We start from the raw sequence: 13,213 nt of genomic DNA on the forward strand, positions 1-13,213 counted from the left end.
TTCTTTTTCTTTTATCTATTTTCTGTTTTTGAACCTCAAAATATATTCGGAGCTCCAAATCACTCCAAATAAAATGCAACAAAATTTGTAAAATCATATTTTCATATGATCTAACTTTTGGAGCAAGAATTTTCTCAAAATAAAATATTTAAAAATATATTTGCATATAAAATGGCTTTTAGGGCCCTTAGGCTATCGAATCAAATTATTTTTTTCAAAATACTTTCAAAAGCCAATTATGGGATAGCTTTATATATATGCATTAAATCCCTTTTTACCACAATACCCTCATGGGTTAAAAATGCAAATAGTCAAGAGCAAGATCAAAGCCCAAAACCAAATAAAAGCATTTTTGCAAAAGGGTTTTCTGGGAAAACTTTAGGGTTTTGAAAGTGTTCAGATGCAAGGGTGACATGAAGCTTATGATATGCAATGCATATGAAGAATTTTGAAAATTGGGATGTTACACATTCTCATGGTATAATCTTTATTTGTCATTTGAACTTAAGTACCTTCAAGCAACCAAACAAGCAAACAGACAAAGCCATAGCGGCATTATTGCAGTTGAGCCAAAATAGTGACACACAGACACTGCGCACGCAGAGTACTCTATTGTCTAATCCATCTTGGAGGAACCAACGATCGCAACCTGAGCTTCAATGCAGCATTTTGTTTTCACGAGATAACCCTTTGACGTGTCCTTGAAATCCTCGAGCGACATGAACTTGCTCCATCCCCAGCAGGTAGATTTCTTTGAGAATTGGCACCGGCCTACAATCCACAGAAAATAATGTGTCAATGAGGAAATATGACGAGTACTGTAGCACACCTGAAATCCCATCCATTGCACAAATTTTCTGCTAAACAGCTAACCTGTGAGTTTCCGATGCTTGCCAGTTTCCTGGTCTTTGATGGATAAGTTTACTTCTACCAGGTCTGCAGAGTTTTGATCAAGCATATCCATCCTTGTAATTTTCAGGTACAAGCAGAGATAGTTCCTACCGTTATCTAATCCAGATGGATAGATACCGATGAAGCTGCAAATTGGATAGCATCGCACAGTTTAATCCATCATGGATAAAAAGGCTATATTTTTATTTCGAAAGGAAAGAAAACTAGCACTATGATAGCCTTCATGTTCAAATTTTCAAATTTGATTCCTTTTCTTTTGTATAACACCAGTAGGGCGGTACTTATGAATTCAAATTCAGTCATGTTAACCCATGCAAATTGGAGACGTACCATTTGTGCCCGCCGATTTCAAATGCTGGAGAGTAGCTTGGGTTCTTCAATGTAAAGAAATCCTCAATGTCCCAGGTGTATACTGCAGGGTCACTGAAGATATTGTTCATCTTCTGTATAAACAACGTCTCTGACTTAAAATTAACCTTAGCACTGACAACTTTGATGAACTCGACACCGAAAACACAGCTGTCGTTGACGAGGAATCCAGAGGACCGTTTCTTCATTGTCCTGAGGGGAACAATGCATGAAGTACCAGAGCTTGTGCTTGCAGTCTGGAAACTGTGGCTCACTGCAAAGCAGAGCATTCAAATGCAAGGTATAAACAAGAGTAGAGCCGATGTTTTTGTCCTTGTCACTTGTGAGACGACAGGTTATAAGTTACAGGTATCAGTCTAGTAGCCGACTAGCCAGGCAGGTTGAAGACCCTGATTTTTTTTAGAAATAATAATTTGCCAAGGTACCTTGATTTTCATGGTGCTTCCCATATGACTGGTCATATATCAAGAACCTGAAAGATGCCTCGATGACTGCGTCGGATCTCACAGATGTCCGGGACAGCTCAAGCATCAGAGAAACATATTCTTTCATGCCGCCGTTGTTTCTGTCCCTTGGATTCAGTTTCAGGTACCTGTAGAACAAGAGAGAGAGAGACAAGAGACACCAGAGAATTGAGAAGCTGTTCATCACATGGATGCATCAAGCCAAGCCACTGTGGTCTGTGGTCATGCTCTCTCCCAGAATAATTGCTAATTGTACCAGCTAAGCCCCATGATCTCAAACACCCTGGAGTATGTCCACCCTTCGTCCTTGTCAAGAAGTGAGGAGAAGCCGTCGATCCTCCACTTGAAGGTTGCTTGCGCGGCCGGAGAAGGCAGGGTAAGCTCTTCCCACTTGCCATCATACTTGTGGCCTTGCCCCTGGTTTGATCGGCCTGAAACAAATAATTCTAAAATCGTAACAACATCGCAAGATCACAAATTAGAATTTCTTAGCAGAACGGAAGAACAATTCAGGCACCACGAGACGAAGAAGCGCCCATGATTGATCCGTCAGTGCCGCCTTACGAGTGCAATGAACTGTTGTTGTTCTCGTTTTGTACGCAGATATTCTTGTGCACTTTGTATTGGTCTGAGTTATGAGTGACAAGATAGGGGTGCTTATCCCTGCAGGCTTTTTGTACAGAGTCACATAGACAAATATTAATTTGGCAACTTGCGATTGAGGCAAACTGATGCAAGCGAAGTGTAGTACTCCGTATATGTCTCTGGAAATTTCCTGGCGTAACCTTGGAATTGTACGTTTCCTGGCACCAATTCTGGGTCAACTAACAAATTTCCCCTCCTTTACCTGAAGCTTTTTTAAGGGGTGTTTTTTGTTCATAGCTTTTTTAGACAACGAAAGGATCACCATCCCGGCCTCTGTATCTTGGAATGTTCCAAGATACTGGATACATACATCCAGATGTTTATTAAAACAATGTTCAAGGTGTCAATGTCCGAGGTGTCTGAGGCCAAACGGTGTATCCCACCACCGGCAGCATGACAATTTGATATTCTTACTACCAAACTCAGCATTATGGGACCTAGTTTTTTTTGGCTCTATATTTCAAACAACGCGAAAATGATACTCCCTCCCTCCCATATTAAGTGACGAAATATTACATGTATCTAGACATTTTTTGGATATAGATATATTCATATTTGGACAGATTTGAGTCACTTAATATGAAAGGGAGCGAGTATTTTGAGTCCCTCCGTATTTTGAGTTTCAAAAAAATCTAACACAGGTAGCAATCAGACAACCGAGACAACACCTTCGTGAAGGTAGCCATACTTGTACTGTCCGAAATACAAACATCCTTCTGGTTTTACATCTACTCAGTACTAACCCCTCCATAAATTAATCACCGTATACTAGCGGCAAGATGATTGCTCCATAAAGTAATAGTACTAGTATATTGGATAGATCGATTGGGGCTATCAATTTTGTTTGTCCAGTTTATGTATGAGCTTGGTTCTTCTGCTTGGTTTTTATTTGCTTTTTGGTAAGTGCCTTCAATCTTTTATATTTTTGAAAAACCTTTCCCTCATTGTGTCCTTTCAGTTCATCTTTATTACTCCCTCCAATCCACAATAAGTGTCTTGAATTTAGTACAATATTATGGATTGGAGGGAGTAGTCCCATATTTGTAGGGGTTAATCATGTGCTCAAACCGTAGTTCAAAGAGCGTTTGAACAATTTTGCATTAAATTTCTTAATTGCGAGAGGCTCAACCAGGTTCAAGTTTGATTTGTTTGTGCTTCGTAAAGTTCCATTTATGTTATTAGTAAAGTTTCACTTTTACTCATGTGCAATACAAGAAACAACAATGTGCATTTACCCAAATCATATCTAGTGAATTTGTGAACTTCACATTTTTGGGAGTTTTCCTTCGTAAATATAATTGCACATTTTCAGCACTAACCTTGCACACCCATGAAAGTGTGCAAGTCACAATGACCACTGTGCTATACTGCAATTGCTAGTGTTCTCTTTTTAATTTTCTGGCATTTGTCTCTGCTTTCAATGAGTACCATCTTTATTTGTTCAGTAGCGCTAGGTTTCACATGTGTAACTACAGAAGTTGCATACCCCATAAGTACTCCAGGTGCAGCAGTTCGTGCTACCTGAGTAATAGAGAAACAATATAACGTTGCATTCAGTTGAACCTATCCACAAGACAGGAAACTGGAAAGTATTGACATTATATTCGTTTAAAATTGGACTGAGAACACAAAGGATGCCACTGTACCAAGGAGACATGGTCAGAAACTTCAGAAACACCCCAATGCCGAATATTTATTTGGCATTTGCATTTCTAGTATCTTCAACATAAGCAAACAAACACAGATACACAGGAACTAATGCAACCCAGTCAAAACACAAGGACCAGCACAAACATACAGATGAGCACACGCGGATAATCTACTCCATCTTAGAGGAACCAACGATTGCAACCTCAACTTCAATGCAGCACTTTGTTTTCACGAGATAACCATTCGACGAGTCCTTGAAATTTTCCAGCGATATGAACTTGTCCCATCCCCACTTGGTAGACTTCTTTGAGAATTGGCACCGGCCTATACATCCCCAAAAAACAAATGTGTCAATGAGGAAATGTGGTGATAATAAAATTGACAAATTCTCAACTACAGTCAATTGCAGAAAATTTCTACTAAACAGCGAACCTGTCAATTTCCGGTGCTTGCCAGTTTCCTGGTCTTTGACGCATATGCTTAATTCTACAAGGTTTGCGGAGTTCTGATGTAGTGTATCTAACATCTTCGCCTCCAGGTATAAGGAGAGGTAGTTCCCATTGTTAGCGGCTCCAGATGGATAGATAATGATGGACCTGAAAATTGTAGAGCATCAAACAGTTTAGTCCATTATGAAAAGAAGGTGGAACTATAGCAAAATGCATCTGATTTTGAAAAAATAATTAGTAGACAGCCTTTATGTTGAAATGTTAAAATCAAATTCAATAAATTCTGCACTTAAAAAGTAATTCAAGATGGTAGGCATCACCATTTGTGTCCACCAATTTCAAACTCTGGAGAGTTATCCATGCTCTTCAACGCAAAGAAGTCCTCAATGTTCCAGGTGTAGACTTCTGGATCACTGAAGGTGTTGTTCGCCTTCTGGACAAACAGCGTCTCTGATGTATCATTGGCTTTAGTAGTGGCAACTTTGATGAACTCGACACCGAAAACACAACTATCTCCCATGAGGAATCCAGAGGAGTGTTTATTCAGTGTTGTGAGGGGAATCATGCATGAGGTCCCAGAGGATGTGCTTGCAGTCTGGAAATTGTGCCTCACTGCAAACAAAAAATCAAATGGGTGGTATAAACAACTGATGTTTTTCTGTTGTGACACAGGTTATAGGTTACACTATCAATCTAGTAGCCGAATAGCTGGGCAGGTTAAGAACTTCCTTTAAAAAAGATAACTTGCTAATCTACCTAGATGTTCTTGGTGTTTTCCATATGCTTGGTCATATATCAAGAACTTGAAAGATGCCTCGACAACTGTGCTGGATCTTACACAGGCCCGGGCCAGCTCAAGCTTGAGAGAAACATATTCATTTTTATCGCCACTCTTTCTGTCCCTTGGGTTCAGTTTCAAGTACCTGCAGAACATGTCGAGGGAAAGGAGGAGACAAGTGAGAATTTGTTCATGACATGGATGCATAAAATCACACTACCCATGTTCACTCTCCGAATAGCTGAAAAGGAATAGTATGTTAATTGTACCAATTAAGCCCCGTGATCTCAAACACCCTTGAGTAGGTCAATCCTTCATCTTTATCAAGAAGCGAGGAGAAACCATTGATTCTCCACTTGAAGGTTGTCTGCGCCGGAGAAGGCGGCACAATCCCTGCCCCCTTGGATTTTTGGCTCCGCCCCTCGTTCAATCGGCCTGGATAATAATGCTTGAGTCATTAACAACATCAAAAGATCACAACAGGATGTCAGATTAGAACTACAGACCACGAGACAAGGAGGCACCCATGATTGATCCTTTAGTGAAGACTTATCAATATGAACTACTGTTGCTCTTCTTGCTTTATACACAAGGAATGTGATTATGCTCTATATATAGATATATAGAATGGCAAAGCTGTGCCAGAATTGCTCAGCAAATGGGGTGAGGCTTCTGCAAGCTTCTTCCAGAGACTTTGGACAGATGCAATCCTTTGAGGCAAACTGAATAAGAAAAGTGTACTATAAGTCACTGGGAATTTCCAAGCGTCCGTCTGATGGCTCTTCAGCCCGTCGGCTACGGTACAAGTGCAGGACACTTCGAATTGAATAAGTTTCTTGGCACCAGAAGTCTGGGTCAACTAAATAAAATAGTCTAGATGACACAATATGCCCAAGTATTGTGTTCTTGCTCGACATTTGACTACTAGAGGCATTACATAGTGTAAATAAACAACTCGTATGCATATATTTATTGGTTTCTAGTTTTTGTATCGTCATCTTAAGGGTCGAATTCTGATGCCATCATCCTCACGATGTGGTCCGTTCATTGATATTTGAGTTGCATAACTATGGCAGGTAGCTAAAAAATATTATTGGTACTTCGAATGAAAAAAATTCCACACAAGTATCATCAATCCACATAGATATTTCATGGGTATTATTTGATATTTCCATTATCAATCCACAAGTATCATCAATCCACATAGATGTTTCCATTATTTCGGTACCATTATTGATATTTGAGTTGCACAAATATGTTTCATGGGTGTTTCGTAGATGTTTCCAGGGTTTCATGTATAGGTGTATAATATAGATACTAAATTACCAAATACTACATCCACTCACCGGTAGGGAGTACATCTTAGGAGTTCCATAGAGATGTGTTCATATTTTTCCGGTTTCAAATGGTTTCAGAGTGTTACCCCACAACACACAACGGACAGGACACAGGACAAGATATATTCAACAGCAACAGCGGCGTCTCCGTGTAATGGGTTTACAGAAACTAATTCTCATATTATTATTTTACCCTTATATACAAGTCCTTGTATTCCCTCCGATCCATATTAATTGTCTCAAATTTGACCAAATATGGATGTATCTATCCCTAAAAAGCGTCTAGATACATGTAATATTTCGACAACTAATATGGATCGTAGGGAGTATTTATATATTTCATGCCATAATATTACAGCCCTCTTTAACGGAAAGACATGATCGTGAGTTGCATCGTTTCAGAAGGAATTCTTGTAGAATGGCGTCCATTTTGTGATTTCACTCATGAAAAAGACAGGGCTATATTAATTGGCAGAGGAATCATACATACCAAGTTACCAACACACAGGCGGAGTGCCCCATGGTTACGTGCGATTCTTCTGATCCTTTTCTCGGAATCTTTAGTTCCACTGCAAAAGACGAGAGCAAACCACGAAACGGGGTTAAGATAGCTCGACCACACCACCCGAAATTGCTCGATCAAACAGTTGAACACAAACCCCCAACAAGACGAAACCCCAACGAATTGAGAAGCATCCCGAGCGGCGCAACAGCGAAAGGCCAAGGAAAACGCGGAAATCACAACGAATAGGGAAGACTGCGAAATGCGGTGCGCTTGGATTGGGATATCCCAAAAATAAGGGAAAACAAGATGGACGAGGAGGAGAGCTTAGGGCTAGTTTGTACCGTACCTGGCGGGGTTTATCACTTATCGCCAGTATGGGAGAAATTTGGCAAACCTCGCCCCAAATGCACACGATTTCTTGGATCCGTTGGTTTCTCTCGTGACTCTGACTCGTGAGCGTCGGTACAGAAAGGAAGAGAGACAGAGGAGGGAGAAGAGGGATCGGTAACGCCGCCCGCCGCCGTCCCTGACGAGCTCTCCGCCGCCGCCGCTCCATCGGACGAACGGGGCACCGCCGCTGCTTTCCCCTATGATTCTGCGATGCTTGATGGCTGAGATTCTGTTTCTCCTCGGTCCCTCTCCCCCCTCTTGGTTCATCTCTGTATCGGCGTTTTTTTTTTTTACCGGCTGTACCCAATCGATCCAATTCGATCGATCAGCACATGAAAGAGGCAGGAGCATTCTCGTCCTGAAAAACTCTCGTGTGGGCCTAGATAGAAAACGTTGTGACTATATCTTAGCTTCTGATTTTTAAACAAAAATCTAAAATCTCAATTGATGAATCAGATACTTAGATTAACATCTGGATATCATTTTTTTACATAGTTTGTTCCAAATCTTAAACCACAAACCATATTCAATGATTGAGGAATCAATTTTTTCAGACGACCTAAATGTTATATCAAGAACGTTAAAAAAAACTCAAGAAATGTTATTTCGGCACTAAAGAAAAAAAAGCTATTTTGCGTAAGACAAAAAAACAGTATTGAGACAAGATATAGAGAAAGATGTGGTATTTTGTCAAATGTCTCCCTTTACTAAAAGCCCAAGAGGGTTTATATTCACTGTTGAGAGTAATTTGGATGGATTTCTTACACAATAACAACGACGAAGGGAATAAATACTACAATACTACACTTACTTAACGTAACCAAGATGCCATTGATATTTCCAAATTTATAATTTATAATTGAGCATATTATGCTGAAGCATCGTGCTGGTTGCATTCCAAAATGCTTATCCTCTTGCAGATGGGGCGTCCCTTCGTCAAGCCAAGGGAGAGGGCTACTCCTGCATGGGAGGCCGTAACAAAGATTAGGCCTTTGCAACACAAGTTTAAGCCGGCGACGAGGGTGCCGAAGCAGCCTTGTTTTTGGCTAGCTTTGACTTCTTGTTCAGACATTTGTCTAGCTCTTGTCTAGAATATAAGTTGAAATTGGCAACGATGTCTTCAGTGTTTTGGTTGATGAATCTCGTGATGTTTCTCACAAAGAACATATGGCGGTGGTTTTAAGATACGTGAGTGATTGTAGACTGACAAATGAGAGGTTTGTTAGTGTTGTTCGTGTGGAGGAGACAACAACTACTTTTCATCTTGTCTGAAATTGATTTTATGATTGCAGAGTTTGGTTTAAGTCTAAAACAAGTGAGAGGGCAGGGTTATGATGGAGCAAGCAACATGGCCGGTGAGTTTAATGGTTTGCGAGCCAAAATTATGAGAGAGAACGGTTCAGCTTATTATGTACATTGTTTTGCTCACGGGCTTAACTTGGTTGTCGTGGCTATTGCAAAGAAAGTAATTGATGTTGGCGATCTTTGTGATATGATATCACTTATGGTGACTGTTGTTGGATCTTATTGCAAGAGAAAGGATAAACTTAGAGAGGATCATCAAGAAGAAGTAAGGAGGGCAATTGGTAAGGGAGAAATTGCTACAAGAACTTGACTAAATCAAGAGATTTCTCTTCAAATGCCAGGAGATACTAGATGGAATTCTCACTACAGAACTTTGGTAGGCTTGTCAAAGATATTCCCATTAGTGGTTAAAATGCTAGAATATATATGTTGAGGAAGATGGTTCGGATCCTATTAACAAACGTCAAGCCCGTGGTATTCTAAATTTTTTTCAACCATTTGATGCTGCATTCTATCTACACATGATGATGATTATATTTGATTTACTATCAAAAATATTTGAGAGAAAGGATATGTACATTGTAAATGACATGTCAGATGTGGAATCTACAAAGAGAGAGCTCCAAAATCTTAGATCTAAACAAGGTTGCAAATGGTGGATGGTCAATAGGAGGTCCAAAACATTCTTCTGAACATGGTGACTTGAACATTGGCAATGAGCAGCAGACACAAGCATCTCCAACAAATGATCCATGGACGAGTTGGAGCAACCATGTTGATGAGCAGCAGAGACATCGCACTAAGCATAGTGAGCTAGATAGCTATCTGAAAGAGGAGCTAGTAAGTCCAAATACACCTATTGACATTCTGCAATGGTGGATGGTCAATAGGAGGAAGTATCCTACTATATTGCGTATGGCGCGAGACATATTGGCAATTCCAGCTTCAACGGTAGCATCAGAATCCGCATTCTCCACTGGAATTAGAGTGATAAGTGACTACCGAAGTCGGTTGAATAGCGAAACAACGGATGCAATGATATGCCTGCAGGATTGGATGCGACCATCAGGTCTCGTTTCAATAAATTATTATGCCCTTAAATAATAAAGTGTTATTTCAATAAATTTACTATTTCTCATTGTTATGTTTTCAGCTGTATCTGATCTCACAACAAGACCACAAGATTTGATTGATGATGAGATTCTTGGCGCTGGTCCATAGCTACAGGTAATTACCGTTGATAATTAGTTTCTATTTCAATTATAAATCCTTTCTTTTTATCGATCATGTCACAGATGTTGTGTTCCTTGGATTTAGTACAGCAGCACACTGGTTTTGGTTTGATTAGTTTGGTTGTAGCTGACACTAGTTCTCGAACTGTTCCTTGTTGGTGATCATAGTCATCCATGTTACTGTTAGCTCTGCAGGATCTTTTTTTCCTAGTCCAGTTTAAGATTTTATCATGTATTTATCTAGTATAGATGCACTCACAGTCACAGTGATGATGCAATTTGTGAAGCACTGTGACTTGAAAGTTTATATGCATCCATCAAGAAAACTATAAATCATGTTTGCTGATCTATCTTAGTGCCGAGCTGCATGTCTTTGTTTCAATAAGCGGCAGAGTATCTTGTTAATACTGATTAAATCAATTTTTGTTGTGAATTAGATTAACTGCTGCATTCATTCTTGCCTGCTCAATTGGATTTCCAGGTACAAAAACAGATTTATACTTTTGAGATACAGAAATTCAACTGACAAATTAAGAAAGAATCTGTTCAGTTAGTGTCATATCTGAGTTAGTCATCATATCAGTTTTGTGATTTCCTAATTATTCAATGAGAAATTATCTTCCTTCAAGATCTACTTTAAAACTGTGATATCTCTCTTTACAGTCTATGGCATCAGCTACTGGTTCTTAACTTGCTTAATGGTTACTTGGTGTCTGATGTGGAGTTAGCAGGAGCTGAATTTGCAAGGGTACATTCAACAGCCCTAGCATGTTCAGCTGGGTTTTAGTTTAATTTGATTAGGTCCTGGACTCCTGGGGATAAAGGTGCAGTTATTTAAGTAGAAGTTCAGTGACGGTTGATTAGTATTTCAGCATTCCTATTGTTTTATTTGGTGCATGTTGCCACCTGCCAGGTTCTTAATATGAGTTGGAAACTTTTTGTTGTATTACTCTTTTCTGTTTTAGCTAATCATTTTTTTTGCAGCCACAAATTCGAACATTTTTTCCACAAACTTTTTTCAAGTTCATAGTGTACTTCTCTAAGACAGGCAAACTTGTAGTAATCAGCTAACTGCTCATTACATCTTCCTTGTTGGGCTTTGTTTTACTCTGCAGAGGATGGTCAAAAGGGCAGTCAGGGCTAGTAGTTGATGGAACCATGGTTGTCTTCATTGATAGAACCTTGTTGAATCTTCAGCACGACTAAATCTAGTGGCTAGTGTAATAATATATGAAGTTTGACAATGATTTGCTTGTAGTGCCTTACAATGTTGTCTATGTCTTATGAGATGAGAATGATAATTGAACTACTGTACTTGGTTCAGAACGTTAATTGAACTGCTGTACTAAGGCCATTCCCCATTCAGGCATCCCCTTGTTGTTTCTTTTCTTCAAGTTCAGACATGCATCTCAGAACTTGTGTCTTGTGACTGGATGATCCAGAGTGTGTACTTGTTCTGCATTTTTTTTCATTTGTTTCTTTTGAATGTCATATGGAGATGTGATCCAATTGTTTTTTTTTTCTGAAGGATCATTTGGTCTGATGACCTATTCTGCTATTTTATCTGAAATATCATTTGTATTTGATGTGCAACTATATTTGTTTCCCTTCTATTAAACACCATAGTAGTCCTTCACACAATCACGGCTAAGCGGGTCTAGGCGGGACAAACGGGCTACGGCCGCCGAGCCCATTTATCCCAGCGGGACAGCACCTGACGGGAGGCGGGCAGAGAGAAAGCTCCCGTGTGAAATCACAGAAGGGTGGCGGACGGGCTTATCACGTCGCACCTGCATTCCTAGTTGGAATGATCTTTTGAGCAAAGCACATTCTTTTTGTGAGAAGAATCACATCTCAATGCGGATATGAAAAGTGAGTATGTGAATCAAAAGAGGATAAGGCAAAAGGACTGGTATTAACAATGAGCGTCATTGTCGGATTGGCAAAAGGACTGGTATTAACAATGAGCGTCATTGTCGGATTGGCAAAAGGACTGGTATTAACAATGAGTGGTCATTGTCGGATTGGTTGTTTCTGTGTTGTCATAGATATGTTGGTAGAAGAGTTAAATTGCGGATTCAATACTATAAATTTTGAGTTGCTTTGTTGTATGTATGATTTGAGTGCAAGTGGTCACTTTTGTCACTTCACTGATGAGAAATTGCTAAAATTGGCACAACTTCATCCCGCCAACTTCATTGATATGAATTCTTGAGCATGAACTTCATCTCTAGTCGGATAATGTAACCCATGACACAAGGCTTGTTAGCTTGGAAAATATAGGTGATTTGGTTGAACTGATGGTGACTACAAAGAAGCATCTTTCTTATCCTAGTTTATCGACTTGTAAAGCTAGCACTAACTCTACCTGTTGCCACTGAAACCGTTGAGAGGTGTTTCTCGCTACAAAGATTGTGAAGAATGCTCTACACGTAACAAAATCGTGATGATTTTATGAGCCATAGCATGATTTGCTTTGTAGAAAAAGAGTTGCTGGACATAATTCCTAATGAAGTGATGGTATGGAACGTAAGGTAATGTTCTAAAGTTCTTTTCCTCATGTACTACCAGATCTGAATTAGAAAATTAAACATCTTTTTTTTTCTTGCAGGTTGTAGGTTAGATTGTTAGGAAAAACTGTCGATGTTATCATTTGCAACTTTGGAACAAGGTATTTTCATATTGGTATAAACCTTTTTCAGCACCGGCTGTCTTCTTCGGGTTCGGCTCGACGGGAACTGGCTCGTGAGTAGATGTCGCCGCGTACTGATTCGAAGAAGATCTCCTCCTCGAGCTGGAAGAACCGACGCCTCCTCGCACTCGCACACGAAGAACCGGCGGGTGTCAAGGCGGACGCGGCAGAGGAAGTTGCTCCGGCGCCTAGGACTGACGCAGAGGTCATGGAGCATGGACACCTACGGCGGCTACCACCCCTCCCCCACAACGACGGGTCAAGCAAAGCGGTGGGCATCGCCGCGGTGCCCTTCTCCGTTGGCGGTGTCGTCTTACCCTGCCCTGTGCCGCCTCCCGCCACAACAGCTGCCCACACTCTGCTCCGCCGCCTCTGCCCGCGGGAGGAGAATGAGAAAGAGGAACATAGATCAGGAGGACGAGATCGGGATGGTCAATGGGCGGACACGCTGCAGCGGTTCGATGGCCCGTGCCCGAATCTCCAAG

The 13,213-nt window shown here is 40.5% G+C and overlaps 2 protein-coding genes across 2 annotated transcripts; both read right to left on the reverse strand.

Annotated features, from left to right (window-relative positions):
- Nucleotides 1–455: 455 nt before the first annotated feature.
- On the reverse strand, nt 456–2,445 carry LOC100841349. The gene is made up of 6 exons (XM_003574015.4): nt 2,263–2,445; nt 2,002–2,176; nt 1,707–1,873; nt 1,243–1,534; nt 874–1,037; nt 456–771 (listed from the first exon to the last, which is right to left on the reverse strand). The coding sequence occupies exons 1-6, from the start codon at nt 2,282–2,284 to the stop codon at nt 617–619; spliced, it is 975 nt and encodes a 324-aa protein (XP_003574063.1). The 5' UTR covers nt 2,285–2,445; the 3' UTR covers nt 456–616.
- A 1,517-nt stretch (nt 2,446–3,962) lies between these two features.
- Nucleotides 3,963–7,055, reverse strand: LOC100829307 (probable inactive serine/threonine-protein kinase fnkC). Its single transcript, XM_024460379.1, has 6 exons — nt 5,774–7,055; nt 5,537–5,702; nt 5,246–5,412; nt 4,810–5,101; nt 4,473–4,636; nt 3,963–4,364 (listed from the first exon to the last, which is right to left on the reverse strand). Exons 1-6 carry the CDS (start codon nt 5,793–5,795, stop codon nt 4,210–4,212), a joined length of 966 nt encoding a protein of 321 aa, XP_024316147.1. The 5' UTR covers nt 5,796–7,055; the 3' UTR covers nt 3,963–4,209.
- Nucleotides 7,056–13,213: the final 6,158 nt, after the last annotated feature.

Source organism: Brachypodium distachyon, chromosome 3 (genome assembly GCF_000005505.3).
Source record: "Brachypodium distachyon strain Bd21 chromosome 3, Brachypodium_distachyon_v3.0, whole genome shotgun sequence".
Taxonomy (NCBI): domain Eukaryota; kingdom Viridiplantae; phylum Streptophyta; class Magnoliopsida; order Poales; family Poaceae; genus Brachypodium; species Brachypodium distachyon.

Coding starts and splice junctions, on each gene's coding strand:
- LOC100841349 (XM_003574015.4), bottom strand. CDS start 2,284: ATGGGCGCTTCTTCGTCTCGTG. Junction 1,535..1,706: donor GAAGCACCATGAAAATCAAG/GTACCTTGGCAA, acceptor TCTGCTTTGCAG/TGAGCCACAGTTTCCAGACT. Junction 1,038..1,242: donor GAAATCGGCGGGCACAAATG/GTACGTCTCCAA, acceptor TCCAATTTGCAG/CTTCATCGGTATCTATCCAT.
- LOC100829307 (XM_024460379.1), bottom strand. CDS start 5,795: ATGGGTGCCTCCTTGTCTCGTG. Junction 5,703..5,773: donor GGGTGCCTCCTTGTCTCGTG/GTCTGTAGTTCT, acceptor ATTATTATCCAG/GCCGATTGAACGAGGGGCGG. Junction 5,102..5,245: donor AAAACACCAAGAACATCTAG/GTAGATTAGCAA, acceptor TTTTGTTTGCAG/TGAGGCACAATTTCCAGACT.